Raw genomic sequence first — 17,109 nt, 5'->3', positions numbered from 1 at the left:
CTTACATTAAAATCTTAGATTTATTTAGATTTTAGGTATTTATATAATTGTATAATAATTATAATAGGGGAAATCACACTTTTGGTCCCTCAATTAGTACCTAAAATGCAATGTGATCCTCACTTTCCAATTTGGACAGAATTGGTCCCTCAATTATTCCACCGTTAGAATTTAGTCCTTTTGTGAAGAATGCTAAAAGGATTAACTCACATAAGGACTAAATTGACTAACGGTGGAATAATTGAGGGATCAATTCTGTCGAAATTGAAAAGTGAGGATCACATTGCATATGAGCACTAATTGAGGGGTCAAAAGTGTAATTTTTCCAAATCTTTATCTTTATTTATTTATTTTTTTAAATCGATAAAGAGGGGTGATACCCCAAGAAGCAATAACTAGGTCCTATCACTATGGGACCAATTTGCCCACAACCGATCGTTGTAGAGAGTCTCCTCCAGCCCCGGGGGACAATATGCAAGAGCACGCCAATCCACGTTCATATTCGCTCCCAAGTTTGCTAGGGCATCAGCACACTCGTTTTGTTCTCGAACTATATTTCGGAAAGAAATATTCCAGTTATCATTGATCCGATTTCTGATATTCTCTATATGCTCACATATAGGACCCCTCAACACAGAATCTCCCAGAATCCAGTTGATATTCTCTATATGCTCACATATAGGACCCCTCAACACAGAATCTCCCACAATCCAGTTGATGACCTTCTCAGCATCTGATTGAATTTCCATGTCTCTAATTCCAGCCTCCCATGCCCACGAAAGTCCTTTAGAGATTGCTTCCGCTTCAATGATAGTAGCATCAGCATAACTTGACTTCCCTAAGGACGCCCCCATGGCCAGCTTTTCGAACAGAATGTTTAACACAGCTATCCTCTGTAGACCTTGCCACACTTCCTTAGCCTTGGAGCCAAAACAGAATATGTGTTCTGTAGCTTCCTCCTGGCCTGGGCATTGGTGGCAATCTCCATTCATAGTAAATCCTCTTCTCCGTCTTTCAGCGTTGCCAAGAATTTTGCCATGGAGAACAGTCCATAATAGTGTCTTCATCTTTGCAGGGACCAGGGCCGGTCCTATCATTTTATAGGCCCGGGGCGTAGGAACACAAATGGGCCCTACATAAAATTAATATATATTTGCATAACTACATAAAAAGTATATTAATTACAAATAACTTGAAATAAGATATACAAGTTTTTAACAATTTTGCATATAGAGTAATAATATTGAAAACAACTCTAGATGTGTTGGTTAGTTATAAATGAATTTCCTTTGTTGGCTTAAAAAAATTACAAAATATTCAATAATTGCATATGTGACTTCATAAATAAAGAATTCTAATTTATAAAAGTAGATAAAAAAATTTAAAACCAAATAAACTTATAGACAATCACATTGTTATTATAATAAAAAATAAAGTAATTATTAATCAAAATTATAAAACACAACTTACAAATAAGAGTAAAACATGAAATCTTAATTATTGATGCAATAAATAAAAAACACTTTAACATTCAAAAAAAAAATAAAAATAAAAAACACTTTAAAAGTGAGAAATGATATTCATAACAAAATATGAAACATGATTAATTAGATAAAATAGTTCGAATAGAAAACACATTATAAATCATGCATATTCTCTATTGGTATCATATTTATAAATATTTTTTTTTTAGTTAGTTAGATCAATTTCAAGTCTTTTTTAGATTAATTTGAATAGAATGATGTATAATAGAACTTCTAAACAACATTGATTAGATAATTCATAAAAAAATAAATTATCTTTTAAAATAATTTCATAACTAAAACACAAAATATATTACATATACATAAATCATTATAAGGTTCACAAAATAACACATGTTCTAAATATTAGTAAATTACTCAAATAGAAATAGATTCAAAACTTGTTTTAAATCACAAAACAATCTATATTATAAATCTCACTATTATAAATATAAAAATATAAAAAAGTCACATAGTTACAACTCAAAAAATACGATTAGAAATAGAAATAAATTCTATACGTACTATATAATATTCCTAAATTCATCTTCAAAAGAGTAGTGAAGGAAAGTTAAATTGTATATATTATAATTTTAATACTATATATAATATAATATCCCTAAATTGGTCTTGGTGAAAAGCTTTAAAGTTAATAACAATAATAATATTAATATATATATATATATATATATATATATATATATATCAAGCCATGGGAATTCGACCCTTGGACATCAACATTAAGGTCCACAGCTCCAACCACCAAAGCTACGTTAACTTCATTTGACCGGAATGTATATAAATTACTTATCTAATCATCATAGTATATATATAAGGAGCGGTGAACTAAGGTGGGCCCCTTTCAAGTGTGGGCCCTGGGCAAGGGCCCAGCTCGCCCTTGCTCAGGGCCGGGCCTGGCAGGGACCTTAATTTTCCAAAGATGATTCCAGGTAGGTTCCTGCACAGGCAAGACATATCCATGAATCACATTATATGCCGAGGAGACAAAAAACATATATACCTGAGGGTTCAGCTATCCAAGAGACTTCGTCATCTTCATTACTGAGATCGAATAGCTTTAGCTTGTAATTGATGTCGGTTGAGAGATTTGTGATCTCCTCCCACTTCCATCCTCTAGTAACGTCCCATAGGTTCGCCACATACGTATCAACTTCCTCATAACATTACAACAATATTTATAAATTTTTGTCCGTCATCGCACCGGACAAATACTAGTTATATTTATAATTAATGTAAATTTTATTTAGGGGAAATCGCACTTTTGGTCGCTCAATTAGTGCTCCATATGCAATGTGATCCTCACTTTCCAATTTGGACATAATTGATCTCTCACTTATTCCACCGTTAGTCAATTTAGTCCATCTGTGAAGGGTGTTAAACAGATTAACTCACAGAAGGACTAAATTGACTAACGGTGGAATAATTGAGGGACCAATTCTATCCAAATTGGAAAGTGAGGATCACATTGCATTTTAGGCAGTAATTGAGGGACAAAAAGTGCGATTTCCCCATTATAATAATAATGTAAATCATTTTATAACTTTAATATTTATATTTTAGGAAATAACTTATATAGTACTCCAATATATTGTGTCCATATATTATTACCATTGAAGAAGATAAGAAAATATATGGTGGATGCATGTGCATGAGAATAATAGTTGAAAAAATAACGGAAGTTATAATGGTAGGAATATTTTTGATCAAAATATTGTATAGTACAACTCTTTTAGCATAATGTATAAAAAAAATAACTGAAAAACGAACATAAATGAATGATATAACTTTTATTCGCACTTGTAATTTTTTTTAGATTAGATAGATGTCTTTGATGTGCTCCAAGCATTACATGAACTGCCGGTAATCTTTTTTATAGATTCAAATGCATAACATTATGCATGGTAAATTATAGGCAAATTATTGTGTGGACCATAGTCCACATAGCTGTGTGGACCACCATCCATAACGATGTTGTTGAATTTTATGAGTTAGAATAATATACATTATGAGTTATAATAATATAATTTATGTGTTAGAATAATGTATATCATGAGTTATAATAATGTACTTTATGTGTTAGAATATATTACATTATGTGTTAGAATAATGAAACTTCTGGGGTATGATAATGTACTTTATGAGTTAGAAAACGGTAACGATTTATTTTTAATTTCTAAAATTAAAATCCAACGACGTGGTTTTATTTCATTGTCCACACTACTACATGGACCATGATCCACAATAAAATTTGTCTTTACTTACTCTTAATTTTATTTAGTTTTCTTTTTTAAAAATAAAAAATTCTTATGAGGACGTGATATGTAGCTAAAAAAATTGATTATTATTCTTTTCATTTTTTTCTTTAATATATAAAATTTAGATGTGTGCTTCAGTGGGTTAAGAAAGTATGTATAGACATATACTACAATGTAATAGAGTCAATAGTACTAAAAAAAAATCTAGATTTGTGAAGAGTTGTATTCATATGTATATTTATCATTTTTTATTAAATAATTTTTTTGAAAAAAAAATAAAGAAATTTACAGGGACAAGACACAAGAGTTTTGGGCTCAGGACTGTAGTGAAAGGACTGAGAAGCAAATAAAATGGAACATTGGTATATTTATCTTAAAGGATTGGTCACAACAGGGGTCCATAGCTCAGTGGTAGAGCAATTGACTGCAGATCAATAGGTCACCGGTTCGAACCCGGTTGGGCCCTTTCCTATGCTTTGTAATTTTAATCCCCTTCGTATAGGATATTTACCATCACTGCACAACCAATAAAGATGACGAATTTATATACCTTAAAGGATTGGCCACAACAGGGGTCCATAGCTCAGTGGTAGAGCAATTGACTGCAGATCAATAGGTCACCGGTTCGAACCCGGTTGGGCCCTTTCCTATGCTTTGTAATTTTAATCCCCTTCGTATAGGATATTTACCATCACTGCACAACCAATAAAGATGACGAATTTATAATTACCTTAAAGGATTGGCCACAACAGGGGTCCATAGCTCAGTGGTAGAGCAATTGACTGCAGATCAATAGGTCACCGGTTCGAACCGGGTTGGGCCCTAAACTGTGTTCTGTAATTTTAATCCCCTTTGAATTGTGATTTATTATCACTACATAACCAAAATGCATAGATTTATTAAAGTTTTATCACTTTCTGGCCGAGAACTTTAATAAGAAAATGATAATATATACTCTTCCAAAGAAAGAAATTTAGAGTTTGTCACAAACTGTACAACATTTGTACGTTGTGCAGAAATTCTTATTAAAGAAGTTTTAGTTGTCAGCAAATACAAACACAAAAGCATCCTTGAAGCAGAGAAATGCATGTATATCACTTGTATGTGAGCAAAGTAATGAAAGTCAGCAATAAAGTTCCTTTGTAAGTTAAGCGGTGGTAATATCCATAAAATAATATCATATCTTTTACAATTTTACAGTTAAATCATGTAAATCAATAATACAACAGGTTATTACCGGTAAACATTCTGTCGTTGACCGCCCTCATTGTGGTTGACCGGCGTTCTCAATCGGTGGCATGTCCATAGGCTTTTGGCCCTTTCATGTCGCCGCGGTCGACGACGTTGTTGGTCGTGATAACTTTTGCTTCAACCCACCCCTCCTCTTCTGTTATAGCAACACTTTATCATGTCGGAGTCAGGCCCGGCCCTGAGCAAGGGCGAGCTGGGCCCTTGCCCAGGGCCCACACTTGAAAGGGGCCCACCTTAGTTCACCGCTCCTTATATATATACTATGATGATTAGATAAGTAATTTATATACATTCTGGTCAAATGAAGTTAACGTAGCTTTGGTGGTTGGAGTTGTGGACCTTAATGTTGATGTCCAGGGGTCGAATTCCCATGGCTTGATATATATATATATATATATATATATATATATTAATATTATTATTGTTATTAACTTTAAAGCTTTTCACCAAGACCAATTTAGGGATATTATATTATATATAGTATTAAAATTATAATATATACAATTTAACTTTCCTTCACTACTCTTTTGAAGATGAATTTAGGAATATTATATAGTACGTATAGAATTTATTTCTATTTCTAATCGTATTTTTTGAGTTGTAACTATGTGACTTTTTTATATTTTTATATTTATAATAGTGAGATTTATAATATAGATTGTTTTGTGATTTAAAACAAGTTTTGAATCTATTTCTATTTGAGTAATTTACTAATATTTAGAACATGTGTTATTTTGTGAACCTTATAATGATTTATGTATATGTAATATATTTTGTGTTTTAGTTATGAAATTATTTTAAAAGATAATTTATTTTTTTATGAATTATCTAATCAATGTTGTTTAGAAGTTCTATTATACATCATTCTATTCAAATTAATCTAAAAAAGACTTGAAATTGATCTAACTAACTAAAAAAAAAATATTTATAAATATGATACCAATAGAGAATATGCATGATTTATAATGTGTTTTCTATTCGAACTATTTTATCTAATTAATCATGTTTCATATTTTGTTATGAATATCATTTCTCACTTTTAAAGTGTTTTTTATTTTTATTTTTTTTTTGAATGTTAAAGTGTTTTTTATTTATTGCATCAATAATTAAGATTTCATGTTTTACTCTTATTTGTAAGTTGTGTTTTATAATTTTGATTAATAATTACTTTATTTTTTATTATAATAACAATGTGATTGTCTATAAGTTTATTTGGTTTTAAATTTTTTATCTACTTTTATAAATTAGAATTCTTTATTTATGAAGTCACATATGCAATTATTGAATATTTTGTAATTTTTTTAAGCCAACAAAGGAAATTCATTTATAACTAACCAACACATCTAGAGTTGTTTTCAATATTATTACTCTATATGCAAAATTGTTAAAAACTTGTATATCTTATTTCAAGTTATTTGTAATTAATATACTTTTTATGTAGTTATGCAAATATATATTAATTTTATGTAGGGCCCATTTGTGTTCCTACGCCCCGGGCCTATAAAATGATAGGACCGGCCCTGGTCGGAGTTTCATTAGATTCCACCGCAGCAGCATAAGAACTATCACAAATTTGTGGCAATGAATAATCATCGGCAGTTAATGGGTTTCTCTCAAAATCTCGTGCCTGAACTTGAGAAACATATTCTTGAAATCGATCGCTTTATGTGTTTACAGGTGTGCATAATCCAGATTCTTGATTTCTTTTATCTGGTATTTTTGGATTTCAAATATGCTATTGGGTTTATCCGTTTGTTTTGAGGCGTAATGAGAGAGATTGAGATTGGGTTTACAAGAGCACAGGAAACAACAATTGGCATTGATGTTGAGAAAAAATAGGAATCAGAGAAGCAATTTTTATTGAAACTAAATGAGGAAGTATTGAAATATCCAAAGCCCTGAACAAGACAACGGAGCTGTTGAAGACATGTTGCGAAGAATTAAAATGGAGAAGCAGGAGTTTCAGAGCATGGCGAAGGAGAAGGAAACCATTGTCATGTCTCCGAACGACACAATCGAACAACTGAAAATAATAAAAAATAAAAAATAAATAAAAACCGCCGATAGTAGATTTTTCCCGGAGGTGACCGGAGTATAGCCGGAATTCTAAAAATCTGTTATTATAGGTTATTGACCGGTTTTGGGACTTAAATGCACTAAAATGATAAGTTTATGGTTTTAATTGTACATTTTAAAAGTTCGAGGGCCTAATTGACTTTTCATATAAAGTTCAAGGGTTTATTTGACCGTTTTCCCTAAATTTTATTGTTCAATATTGTTATGAATTTATAATGAAATAGTTTTTTTTTTTTTTTTTTTTTTTTTGTGTTTATTAATAATATATATAAGTAACTAGCATATAAGTCTCAGCATACTATGAATTAAAATAATAATGTTGAGAATGTTGATGTGGGTGAAGAACTATATAATAAGAAGAATTTTATGATATATTATAAATGTTTTGTAAGAAAATTCAATTTAAAATTTCAATGACTTTTGTAGACTTTTTAAAATAAAAAGTTGATAAAAGTCTATGAATGTTTTTTATATAGATTTTTATAGAGTTTTATAAAATTTTAAAAAATTTTGTACAACTCTATAAAAATCAATCAAAGTTTATTAAAATCTATCATTTTAAAAGTCTTTAAAACCCTACAAAAGTCCTAATTGAATACACCCCTCTTAGTTAAGTCTAATTAATTAAATCGATGATTTTTTTTTTTTTGAAAGCAATTAAACCGATTGAATGATTTCTCTAATTAAATTCGTATTCCGGACCAAACAGGCAAACATCATTCCCGGAAGGATTGGTTTACGAGACAACAGACGGGGAAAAGGGGAAGACACAGCGGAATAAGGTTCAACTGCATTTGTTCAGACGGGAAAAGCGGCGACCGACCTCATAGCTTTTCGATGGACATCACGGCTTGCCCCTTCTGCCATCTGAGAGTTCTTTCTGTAGAACTCGAAAGGTATATCCTACCCCCATTTCCACGCTTTTCTCCTCTTTCGATTCGTTCTACTATTCAACTGCTTGTGTGTGATCATTGAACTCTTGACTAATTGCGTGATTCGTTTTATTTTCATCTTCTATAAATTAAAATCGAATTTCAGACATGCAAACAGTCACTTCGACGATGAAGACGTTGTTAACGATTTCGAGTTGGGACGAGACGTTGCCCTTGCTCCTTCTAGTTCGCCCCAGGTACTCCGCGAGTAAGCATTTTATATATGTATACTATTTTATGTATGTGTAGGCTACGCAATTTTAACTCCATAACCAAAGAGCAGGGGTTTGAATGTGAGGATTTATTTTTGTGGATGTTGGGGGAAAGGGCAAAGTAAAATCATATAATTTCACCTCACCATTTCCTGGAATGGCCTTTCTTTATCTTATTTCATTATTACTTGTAGTTCTTTATTGGCAGTAGTGTCTAAACTGAACTGTTCATGATTAACCAGGTTAGTAGTGCAACTCTCCGTAAAACTGGTGCACGGGAAAGGCCTGAGAGTAGCTCTTCAAGTTCTCGTATGGATGGTCGAACTTCTGAGGGGAGAGACTTGGGTGAACGAATAAGCTGCTTAGTCAATCTGCAGATGAAGGGATCTTTTTACCATGTTGAAGGAGGCATGATTAAAATGCTGAGAAGCTGTTTGGAGTTAGAACCTAAGAACTGTGTCAGTCTGTTGTGTGGTTATGTAGATCATTTTGAAAGCATTGCATCAGAGGATGTTGGATGGGGGTGTGGATGGCGCAATATTCAGATGCTCAGCTCTCATTTGCTCAAAGAAAGGCAAGAAGCAAGGAACGTTCTCTTTGGTGGCTCAGGGTTTGTACCTGATATCCCTTCACTCCAGAGATGGCTTGAAATTGCCTGGGAACAAGGCTTTGATATGGATGGGTCGAAAGACTTTGATCAAGAAATCTATGGAAAAAGAAATTGGATTGGAACTACAGAATGTGCTACCCTCTTCCGTTCTTTTGGTCTTCGTGCTCGAATTGTGGATTTCTGTAGTAAGACAATTGCACCGAAGGTTTATGGACCTATGGACAAATATGTGTCCAAGTGGAAAAACAATGTTTCTGACCCTGTATCCTTTACACATGATGCAAATGTTAAGGGACAGGAGGTTCTCATTGATTGGGTGTGGAATTACTTTTCTGACCCTAAGTGTACAAGATCTGACAATAGACATGTCCTTGTCAGTCTGAAAGCGTAAGTGTATTTTTAAATGTTGTGATGATCTCATGGCACCCTTCACTGATTACTTAGAAGTGCAAGTGCATGGTTATGTTCTCGGTTTTATAAATTTGCAATGTCACACTCCATTGAGATCTCTTATAAGGTTTATTCTTCAGGCCATTGTACTTCCAACATCAAGGCCACTCAAGAACAATTGTTGGGATTCAAAAGAAACTTCAGAAAAATGGCTCAAAGCAATACAATCTTTTGATCTTAGACCCTGGCCATGTAAGTATGTCAATATCTGTTGAGTGCTACTGTTTTTAAGTGACTCTGCAATTGCCTTTGCTATGTGAATTAGTTTTCTCCACATAATTGGAAATCTAGTTTCCTCTAATTCTCAATTTGGAATGTTTACAATTGAAACATGTAGAATTGGGTTATATTTTTCACTATTCTGTTTTGTTTGATTTTTTTCCAGAACATCTAGTTGCCTTTTCTTGTTTCTGGTAGCTATTATCATTAAACAGGAATAGTTGTGATCATAACTTTCAGAGAACCAAAGATCTGGCAAAATCTCTCAGAGACAATGATGGATGGCAAAGGCTAATAAAAAGAGGTGTGCACACTCTGAGGAAGCCACAATATCAGGTATAAGGCATAGTTTACATCTTCCCAATGATTTCTTCTCATCTAATCTAAACACTTGATTTGCAACATATTTCTTTGTCAGTTGTGTTTTATTGATCATGGAGTCGCTTTTGGGGAAGAGGTTGAAAAACTGAAGAACTTACAAAGCATTCGTCATGAATTTTAGTCTGTTCCTAGACTTTTGTATTTCATTTCAAGCTTCCATATGTTCAATATGTATGCTTAAATCATTGTGGAATATAAATATTTGAAGGCACTTTGTCTCTTTTGCTTTGATCTTAAGGAATTTTATTACTCCATATATGTTTCATTTACTGGCTGAATCCCAAAGGACTGTTGATCTATTACGCAATGGAGCCTAACCAATTTTGAGTTAATGATTAACATCTCAGGTTTTGCTATCAGGGTTGAGTGGCTTCTTATTTCCAGGGTTGAGTTAATGATTAACCACTTTTGGAAGAGAATGTGCTCTTCAGGTGTCTCAGAGAAAGCTAATTTATTTTTGCAGTTCAGATGCAACATACACTTCGACAAATTAAGGTAAACATTCAGGTTGTATCTTAGTAAAATGTGCTTACATATGCTAGAAAAACAAAAGCAATATTGGAGGATGCTCCAAGAAGGAAGAGAAAGGTGGGATGGCTTCACTTGTGCGTTAACTTTCTTTCTATTTGGAAGTGAATGTTGGTATGCAGAGAATGCATTTAAGTAGGGCACATGTGAGGTTGGCAGATGAGTTCGCTTAGTATACGAGACAGTTTATGGTAGCTAGAGATGGTTGTTGAGATGAAGTACGAAAACATTTGTTAAGGTGGGTCAAGAGAGATTTCCATATTTGAGCATCCAGTTCAGACTCTCAAAGGGGGATCTTACTATTAGCAGTGAGTTTCAGTTTTCAGGGTAGCCAGCCACTCAGGCAAAGATGGTTTAATTATGGCAGCTTCAGAGTAGTTATAATAGCCATAGTAATAACATCAAGCAATTAGCATATACTGGAGAATCAAAATCATCCATGGTATGGTGCTTCAGATTCAAACTGTTGCAACAATTCCAATCAATCAAGGGTCTTTAGCTCTACAGCCTGTGTATGGAGACATGGAGTTTGCTCCCTCGTTCAGTTATTTTTATATTTGTCCTTTCATTTGCACGTTTGATCCGCGGAATAGGCCTAGAATGGAATGACATTTGTAGGGATAGACCTATTTTATTGTTTGTTAATGCATTTTGTTCTCGGGGAATTGAGAATATTGTTCTTTGTGAATGAGCTCCCCCTCGTATGAGGCTATTTCTGAGTTCTCAGAAATAGCTTTATTTTTGTGTTTCCTATTTTATTCCTAATTTAATTTTAAATTTGATAAGTTTTGTTTTTCCTATTACAGTTCATATATATATATATATATATATATATATATATATATATATATATATAGACTCAGGTTCCCGTGCGGGTGAATGCTTCCCGTGCGGTTGTGCGGTTATTAATGTGCGTGAGATTTGTACTCAATGTGCGTGAGTGTTGTATCTAATGTGCCTGAGATTTGCACTTAATGTGTGTGAATGTGTAAAATGCAGCAGAAAAGTGGAGACCTACAGGATAGTTTCTTCGCTAGCTTTGTTCTCGGATGGGTTATCACAAATGGTGCTGGTATTGCTTCTTACCCAATGATGATGAATTGATGACATCTGGTGATGCCGTCAAGTACAAGAGCTCTCTTGATGCTTTTGCTCAGATTCCTAAGAATGAAGGTGCGAAAAGGGTGCTGGTGCAAACATTTTATCATGACTATATGGGTGCTTCTCTTTTTAGTAGCATAGATCAGATTCTTAAGAATGAAGGTGCGGAAAGGGTGCTGGTGCAAACATTTTATAATGACTATATGTGTGCTTCTCTTTTCAGTAGCATAGTTATATGGTGATTTTCTGTTCTGCTTCTTTCTGAGTTAGTAATTCTGAACTACTCACGCACATTAAGCACAAATTTCACACATATTAAGTACAACACTCAGACACATTAAGTACAAAACTAACGCATATTAACATCACGCACATTAAGCACAAAGCTCACGCACATTAAGTACAAAGCTCACGCACATTAAGTATAAACCTCACGCACATTAATCCACCGCACGGAAAACAACAAATGCACCTGATCCCTTCCCTATATATATATATATATATATATATATATATATATATATATATATATTCTATTTGTTTGATTCTATGGTGAATGTACATGGTGTTTAATTTTTTTATGTGAATTTTTATTTATTAGGTTATGTTATGCGTGTCTATATTTATATATCAAAACTAGATTTTAGCAATTATATATACGAGGTGGATAGTTTGACTTATGAAATAAGAGTGTTGCTATTATTTGTACCACCCTCTAGTGAAAAGTGAGTGTAAATAACTTTGGAATTGTAAAAAGGTGAAAATTTTCAACAATTACTGGTAGGGAATATCCCGACCGACATAAGCTCCACCACGACCGGATTGCCTTCGTCTTTTTCTCTTTGTCTTTGCAGGTAGTAGGTCGGGCTTTTCATGAAGACCCCGGTCGGGAAGCGACCGGGAATTGCCCGAGCGCTGGTGTCGACCACCGAGCGGTAGCCTTTTGGCGAGAGAGCTGGCAAAAGGACACGTGGCAGCTCTCCACGACGACAGACAGGGCACTCAGGAGGATGACACGTGGTGGCTACGTGGATGACATGCCGAACGGCTGGAATCCTGTCCCCGGCATAACGGCTATAAATACCCACAGTAGCTACAGTGTAAGGGACTTTTGGACGATCGATAGGTTGTTGTTAGAGAATCCCGACCGCACTCAGTCGGTACTCAGAGCAACCAAGTAGATTGTACTTAGGGCCTTTACCGTGATCAATAAAGTCTTTTATTTGCTTTAAACGGTCTCGGGTATTTTATATTGCTTGCGTATAATTAGCAGTATCATTTTGGCGCCGTCTGTGGGGACCTGTGCAACAAAGCTACGTCTTGACGAGCACTCGGCCTCTTTACAACAATGTATCCGTGGGCATACAACAATTTCGCCGACGACTAAGCAGATGCGGCGAGCTCATCTGACCATCACGTTACTCAACAACAAGGTCAGACGGTCGATCTAAACCTCAACCTCTCACCACCGCATCCATCAAACGCATACCCGACCGCCCAACAGCCGGTGAACTACATACAATCGGGATTTCAGACGCCCGGTCAGCAATACCCTCAACCGATGATGTATCCCGGTCAGTATCCATACCTGGTCCCACCTCCGCCATACGGGTATTGCCCAGGCCAACCGATGTACTACACTTTCCCGGTTGGCTTCCCACCATATACGCCTGCTTATACAGCTCCAGCCGCCGCCCCTCCAGTACAACCGACTGCACAGGTAGAGCCGCAGCGTCAGACCGCGTCCCGGGCTCGACGCTCGGCTCATTCGCGGTTGGGGTCGGGGGGTGCTGATGCGATGGAGGCACCAGCTCAGGCCGTCCAAGCGGAGGACCCTGAAGAAACTGCCCGAGCGGCGGCTTTTGATCGTCTTCGACCGGAGATGCGCCAGCGTTTGGGACCCCAAGACCCGAACCGCGGGCAAGAAGACGTACAGATGCAGGAGGCTAGCCAGGAGGCTTCATCTGGGTATAGCGGGTCGAGATCTCACCGACGGCGACGCGCTCGGGAAACAGCCCAAGCCGTCCAAACCGCCGAGCTCAACGAAACCCGAGGATTGCTCTATAACCTCCAGGCGGAAGTTGCGCAGCTCAGGAATGCGTACCCTGCGACACCCCCGGTCAACCAATCGACTCTGCACCAGACGCCTTTCACAGCAGCGGTAATGGCCCAGCCCTACCCGCTTGACTTGAAGGTCTCTGGAGAGAAGAGTTATGACGGACGGGCAGACCCCGAAGCCCATGTGAATGATTTTTACAGCAACATGATGATGAAGGGCGTTTCAGACGCCGTAATGTGTAGGGCATTCTACTCTACGCTCACCGGTCGAGCAGCAGAATGGTTTCGGACCTTACAACCGGGCTCGATCGACAGATTTGACACGTTGGCGATCAAGTTTGTGAGGAAGTTCATTACTTCCAAAGTGGTGAGAAAGTCCTATATGTACCTTGAGAAGGCCAAGCAGCTAGAAGGGGAAAGCTTGACCGATTTCCTCGTCAAGTGGAAGGCAGCGGTCGGTAGGGGTGGAAATGGGCCAGGCCAAGCCAGGCTTTTAAAAATTAGGCCTGGGCCTGTTAGGAAAAGGCAAAGCCTAGGCCTGGGCCTGGGCCTGTATGTAGGCTTTTTTCTAGGCTCAAGCCTGAGCCTGCAGTAGGCTTGGCCTGGCCTGAAGCCTTTTTAAAAGCCTATTTAGTAAATAGGCTTTTAAAAAGGCTTCAAAGTAGGTTTTAAATAGGCTTTGAGAATATTAAAATAGGCTCAAAGCCTATTTAAAGCCTACATTTTAAAGACTTTTAATATACACCTGTAAAAGAAATATTATTAAATTACAATCAATCAATAATCATAAACTACAAAACCAAGTTCATATTTTATAATAAAATGTCCAACAACACAAGTTTAATAAGTAAGAGTTCATAATACAAAAATCATACAAGTTTGATAACTTCAAGTCTACAAATCCATCACAAATTCACAAGTTTAACAACAACATAAATCATAAGTCCACAATACAAACATAAAACATTAAACATAATAACAACAATAGTATTCAAACATAAAAGTAAACAAGTCATGGCTTCAACATAATCTCCTGTTGTCCAGAACTTTCCTACACAATGAAAAAAATTGAGAATAAATAATGAAGTCCATTACAAGTTCAAGTGCTTATAATTCATAAATCATAAACCATAAATATTAAAGTAACAAGTAGTAATATAAATTAATATAAAATATTAAAGTAATAAGTAGACTCTTACCTTTTGTTTTTTCTTCAGCCCATACTTGTTACGAAGCCAATCCCCACCACAAATAAGAGCTTCAATAGATTCCTCATTTAAGCTAGCACGGTATTCATCAATGACTCTCCCCCCAGCACTAAATGTGGATTCAGATGCCACACTTGAAACAGGAACAGCTAGTATATCAGAAGCCATCTTTGATAAAATTTTAAACTTTGGACTATTATTTTTCCACCATGCCAAGGCACAAAAGGATGAAGTAGAAGAAGGAATAAAAAGATTTTCCTCAAGATAAGTCTCCAACTCTGATTTCGTAAGAGGAATTGATTGACTTTGGTAAACCATACTCAATATTTCTTGCATCCCTTTATCCATTTGTTGTCCACCATCAACCAAAGTGCTACTTTCAACATTGACTTCACTGTGTCCACTAGTAGAAGCATCTTGACTATACAAGTTCACATAATCAAGATATAAATCTTCTAATGCCTTTTTCACCTTCTCCACATTCTTTTCAGCATCACTTGGTGTTTTATACAATAAGGGAAAAGTTATCTTAATACCATTTAATTTCATCCTTGGATCTAAAACACATGCAATAGACATTAACAAATTACACTCCCCCCAATATTCGTCAAATTTTGCTTTCATAGGTATTGCCATATCACTCATGAACATGTCAAAACACTCAGCTGCATTATCAATAACCTTTTTCACCCTTTGAATTTCAGCTAGATACAAGTTAGAAGTAGGGTAATCACTACCTGAGATGACATGAGTGGCATCATTAAAAACCTCCAAAAGTTTACAAACCTTCTCAATCTTGTCCCAGTCCTCAAATGATGGTGCATACTTATAATGTGGCTCTTTTTCATTGTAATCTGAAAATGCATGCTTAAATTTACTTGCAGTACACAACATCAAGAATGTGGAGTTCCATCTTGTTGGACAATCAAGAATAAGTTTCCTTTCTTTCAATCCTTTTAATTCAACAACTTCATGGAATGACTTTAGCCTTGCATCTGAAGAATTTATAAATTTCACACTTTCACGAACATTGTGAATGACATCTTTAATAGTGTTAAGGCCATCTTGCACCAACAAATTCAGAATGTGAGCACAACATCTAACATGAAAAAGTTTTCCACCAAGTACTAACTTACTGCTCAATGACATGTTTTCTTTCAAACTTCTAACACAAGAATCATTGTAAGATGCATTGTCAACAGTTACTGAGAATATTTTATTCTCAATGCCCCATCCTCTCAAACACTTGAAAATAGCATTTGCTATATCTGTTCCCCGTCGAGGAGGAGGCACTTTGACAAAATTCAAAACTCTCTTCTGAAGGTTCCAACTTGCATCAACAAAATGACCTGTCACAACCATGTACTCAACTACTTGGTGACTTGACTTCCACATGTCTGTTGTAATGCTAATCTTACTCACATTATTCAAAATCTTTTTCAAAGTATCCTTTTCAACTTCATACAATTGCAAACAATCACTTCTTGTCGTTTTACGACTGACTCTTCTAAAATTTGGATTTGCATATTCAAAAGCCCACATGAACATGTCATCCTCTACAATGCTAAATGGTCGCTCATGCACCATGATTCCACTAGCAATAATCTCTCTCATTTTTTCATTGGAGTATTTAGCATTAGGAACAATAAAAGGATTACCACCAGATTCACTAGGCGGGCGAAATTGTATCGTTGTTTGCTTATTTTCTCGAGAGATATGCAACTTGCGCTGCAAGCAAATCTCTGAGTGCCTCTTAAGATGGCTAGTGCTTCCACCCTTTCCACCAGTAGAGTATTTTTCCTTACAATACAAACACACTGCTTTCTTTATACCATTAGCAAGTACAATTTCTTCAAAATTATTCCATACCGCAGATGTTTTTTTCCGCTTTTTTGTTAAGATTGAATCATTATCAACCCTATTGACTTCTTCAGAATTGTTACTTTCAATTGGTTGACTTGAAGAAATTGATGGAGTTGTAGTAGTAACTTGCACATTAACTTCTTCAGGAATAGATTCATTTGTATTGTTACTTGTCATCCTATATAATTTTATAAATATTTAACCATCAATACACATAAACAAAATAACATCTAACTATATCTAATATTAAATATTATAAACAAATAAATTAAATATAATTAGTTTATTACTATAAACAAGTAAAGATTATATATTTTATATACTTAATAAATTTATTACTGTTAAAGTGTTAATAAACAGTATTACATAAACATCATTAGTCTAATAATTAGTCTATTAAATAGCAAATAATATATAAACA

At 35.2% G+C, this 17,109-nt stretch overlaps 2 protein-coding genes, 1 long non-coding RNA gene and 3 other non-coding genes across 8 annotated transcripts; 5 read left to right on the top strand and 1 right to left on the bottom strand.

The window, feature by feature from the left end:
* The first annotated feature begins 643 nt into the window (after nucleotides 1-643).
* On the top strand, nucleotides 644-16,798 carry LOC109175065. The gene is made up of 3 exons (XR_002053240.1): nucleotides 644-653; nucleotides 14,203-14,208; nucleotides 16,561-16,798. It is a non-coding gene; the product is annotated as an uncharacterized LOC109175065 (long non-coding RNA).
* On the top strand, nucleotides 4,194-4,265 carry TRNAC-GCA. Its single transcript has one exon. It is a non-coding gene; the product is annotated as a tRNA-Cys (tRNA).
* TRNAC-GCA lies at nucleotides 4,372-4,443 on the top strand. The gene has a single exon. It is a non-coding gene; the product is annotated as a tRNA-Cys (tRNA).
* Nucleotides 4,552-4,623, top strand: TRNAC-GCA. The gene has a single exon. It is a non-coding gene; the product is annotated as a tRNA-Cys (tRNA).
* On the top strand, nucleotides 7,790-11,123 carry LOC109175063 (zinc finger with UFM1-specific peptidase domain protein-like). Of its 3 annotated transcripts, XM_019324321.1 has the most exons (7): nucleotides 7,790-8,022; nucleotides 8,165-8,255; nucleotides 8,513-9,267; nucleotides 9,411-9,522; nucleotides 9,790-9,885; nucleotides 9,968-10,050; nucleotides 10,278-11,123. In XM_019324321.1, coding segments are annotated over exons 1-7 (1,197 nt in total). In that variant the 5' UTR covers nucleotides 7,790-7,963; the 3' UTR covers nucleotides 10,279-11,123. The 3 variants fall into 3 exon arrangements, with proteins under 3 accessions (XP_019179866.1, XP_019179865.1, XP_019179867.1); XM_019324320.1 differs by lacking the exon at nucleotides 10,278-11,123 and having other exon boundaries at nucleotides 9,968-10,158; XM_019324322.1 differs by lacking the exons at nucleotides 7,790-8,022; nucleotides 10,278-11,123 and having other exon boundaries at nucleotides 8,178-8,266; nucleotides 9,968-10,158.
* LOC109175064 (zinc finger BED domain-containing protein RICESLEEPER 2-like) lies at nucleotides 14,576-16,255 on the bottom strand. The gene is made up of 3 exons (XM_019324324.1): nucleotides 15,563-16,255; nucleotides 14,811-15,219; nucleotides 14,576-14,663 (listed from the first exon to the last, which is right to left on the bottom strand). Exons 1-2 carry the CDS (start codon nucleotides 16,218-16,220, stop codon nucleotides 15,146-15,148), a joined length of 732 nt encoding a protein of 243 aa, XP_019179869.1. The 5' UTR covers nucleotides 16,221-16,255; the 3' UTR covers nucleotides 14,576-14,663; nucleotides 14,811-15,145.
* Nucleotides 16,799-17,109: the final 311 nt, after the last annotated feature.

The sequence above is a fragment of the Ipomoea nil genome, unplaced genomic scaffold (assembly GCF_001879475.1).
Source record: "Ipomoea nil cultivar Tokyo-kokei standard unplaced genomic scaffold, Asagao_1.1 scaffold0681, whole genome shotgun sequence".
Taxonomy (NCBI): Eukaryota; Viridiplantae; Streptophyta; class Magnoliopsida; order Solanales; family Convolvulaceae; genus Ipomoea; species Ipomoea nil.
Note: the sequence above shows the minus strand (reverse complement) of the source record. Positions and strands in the feature narration are given on the sequence as shown.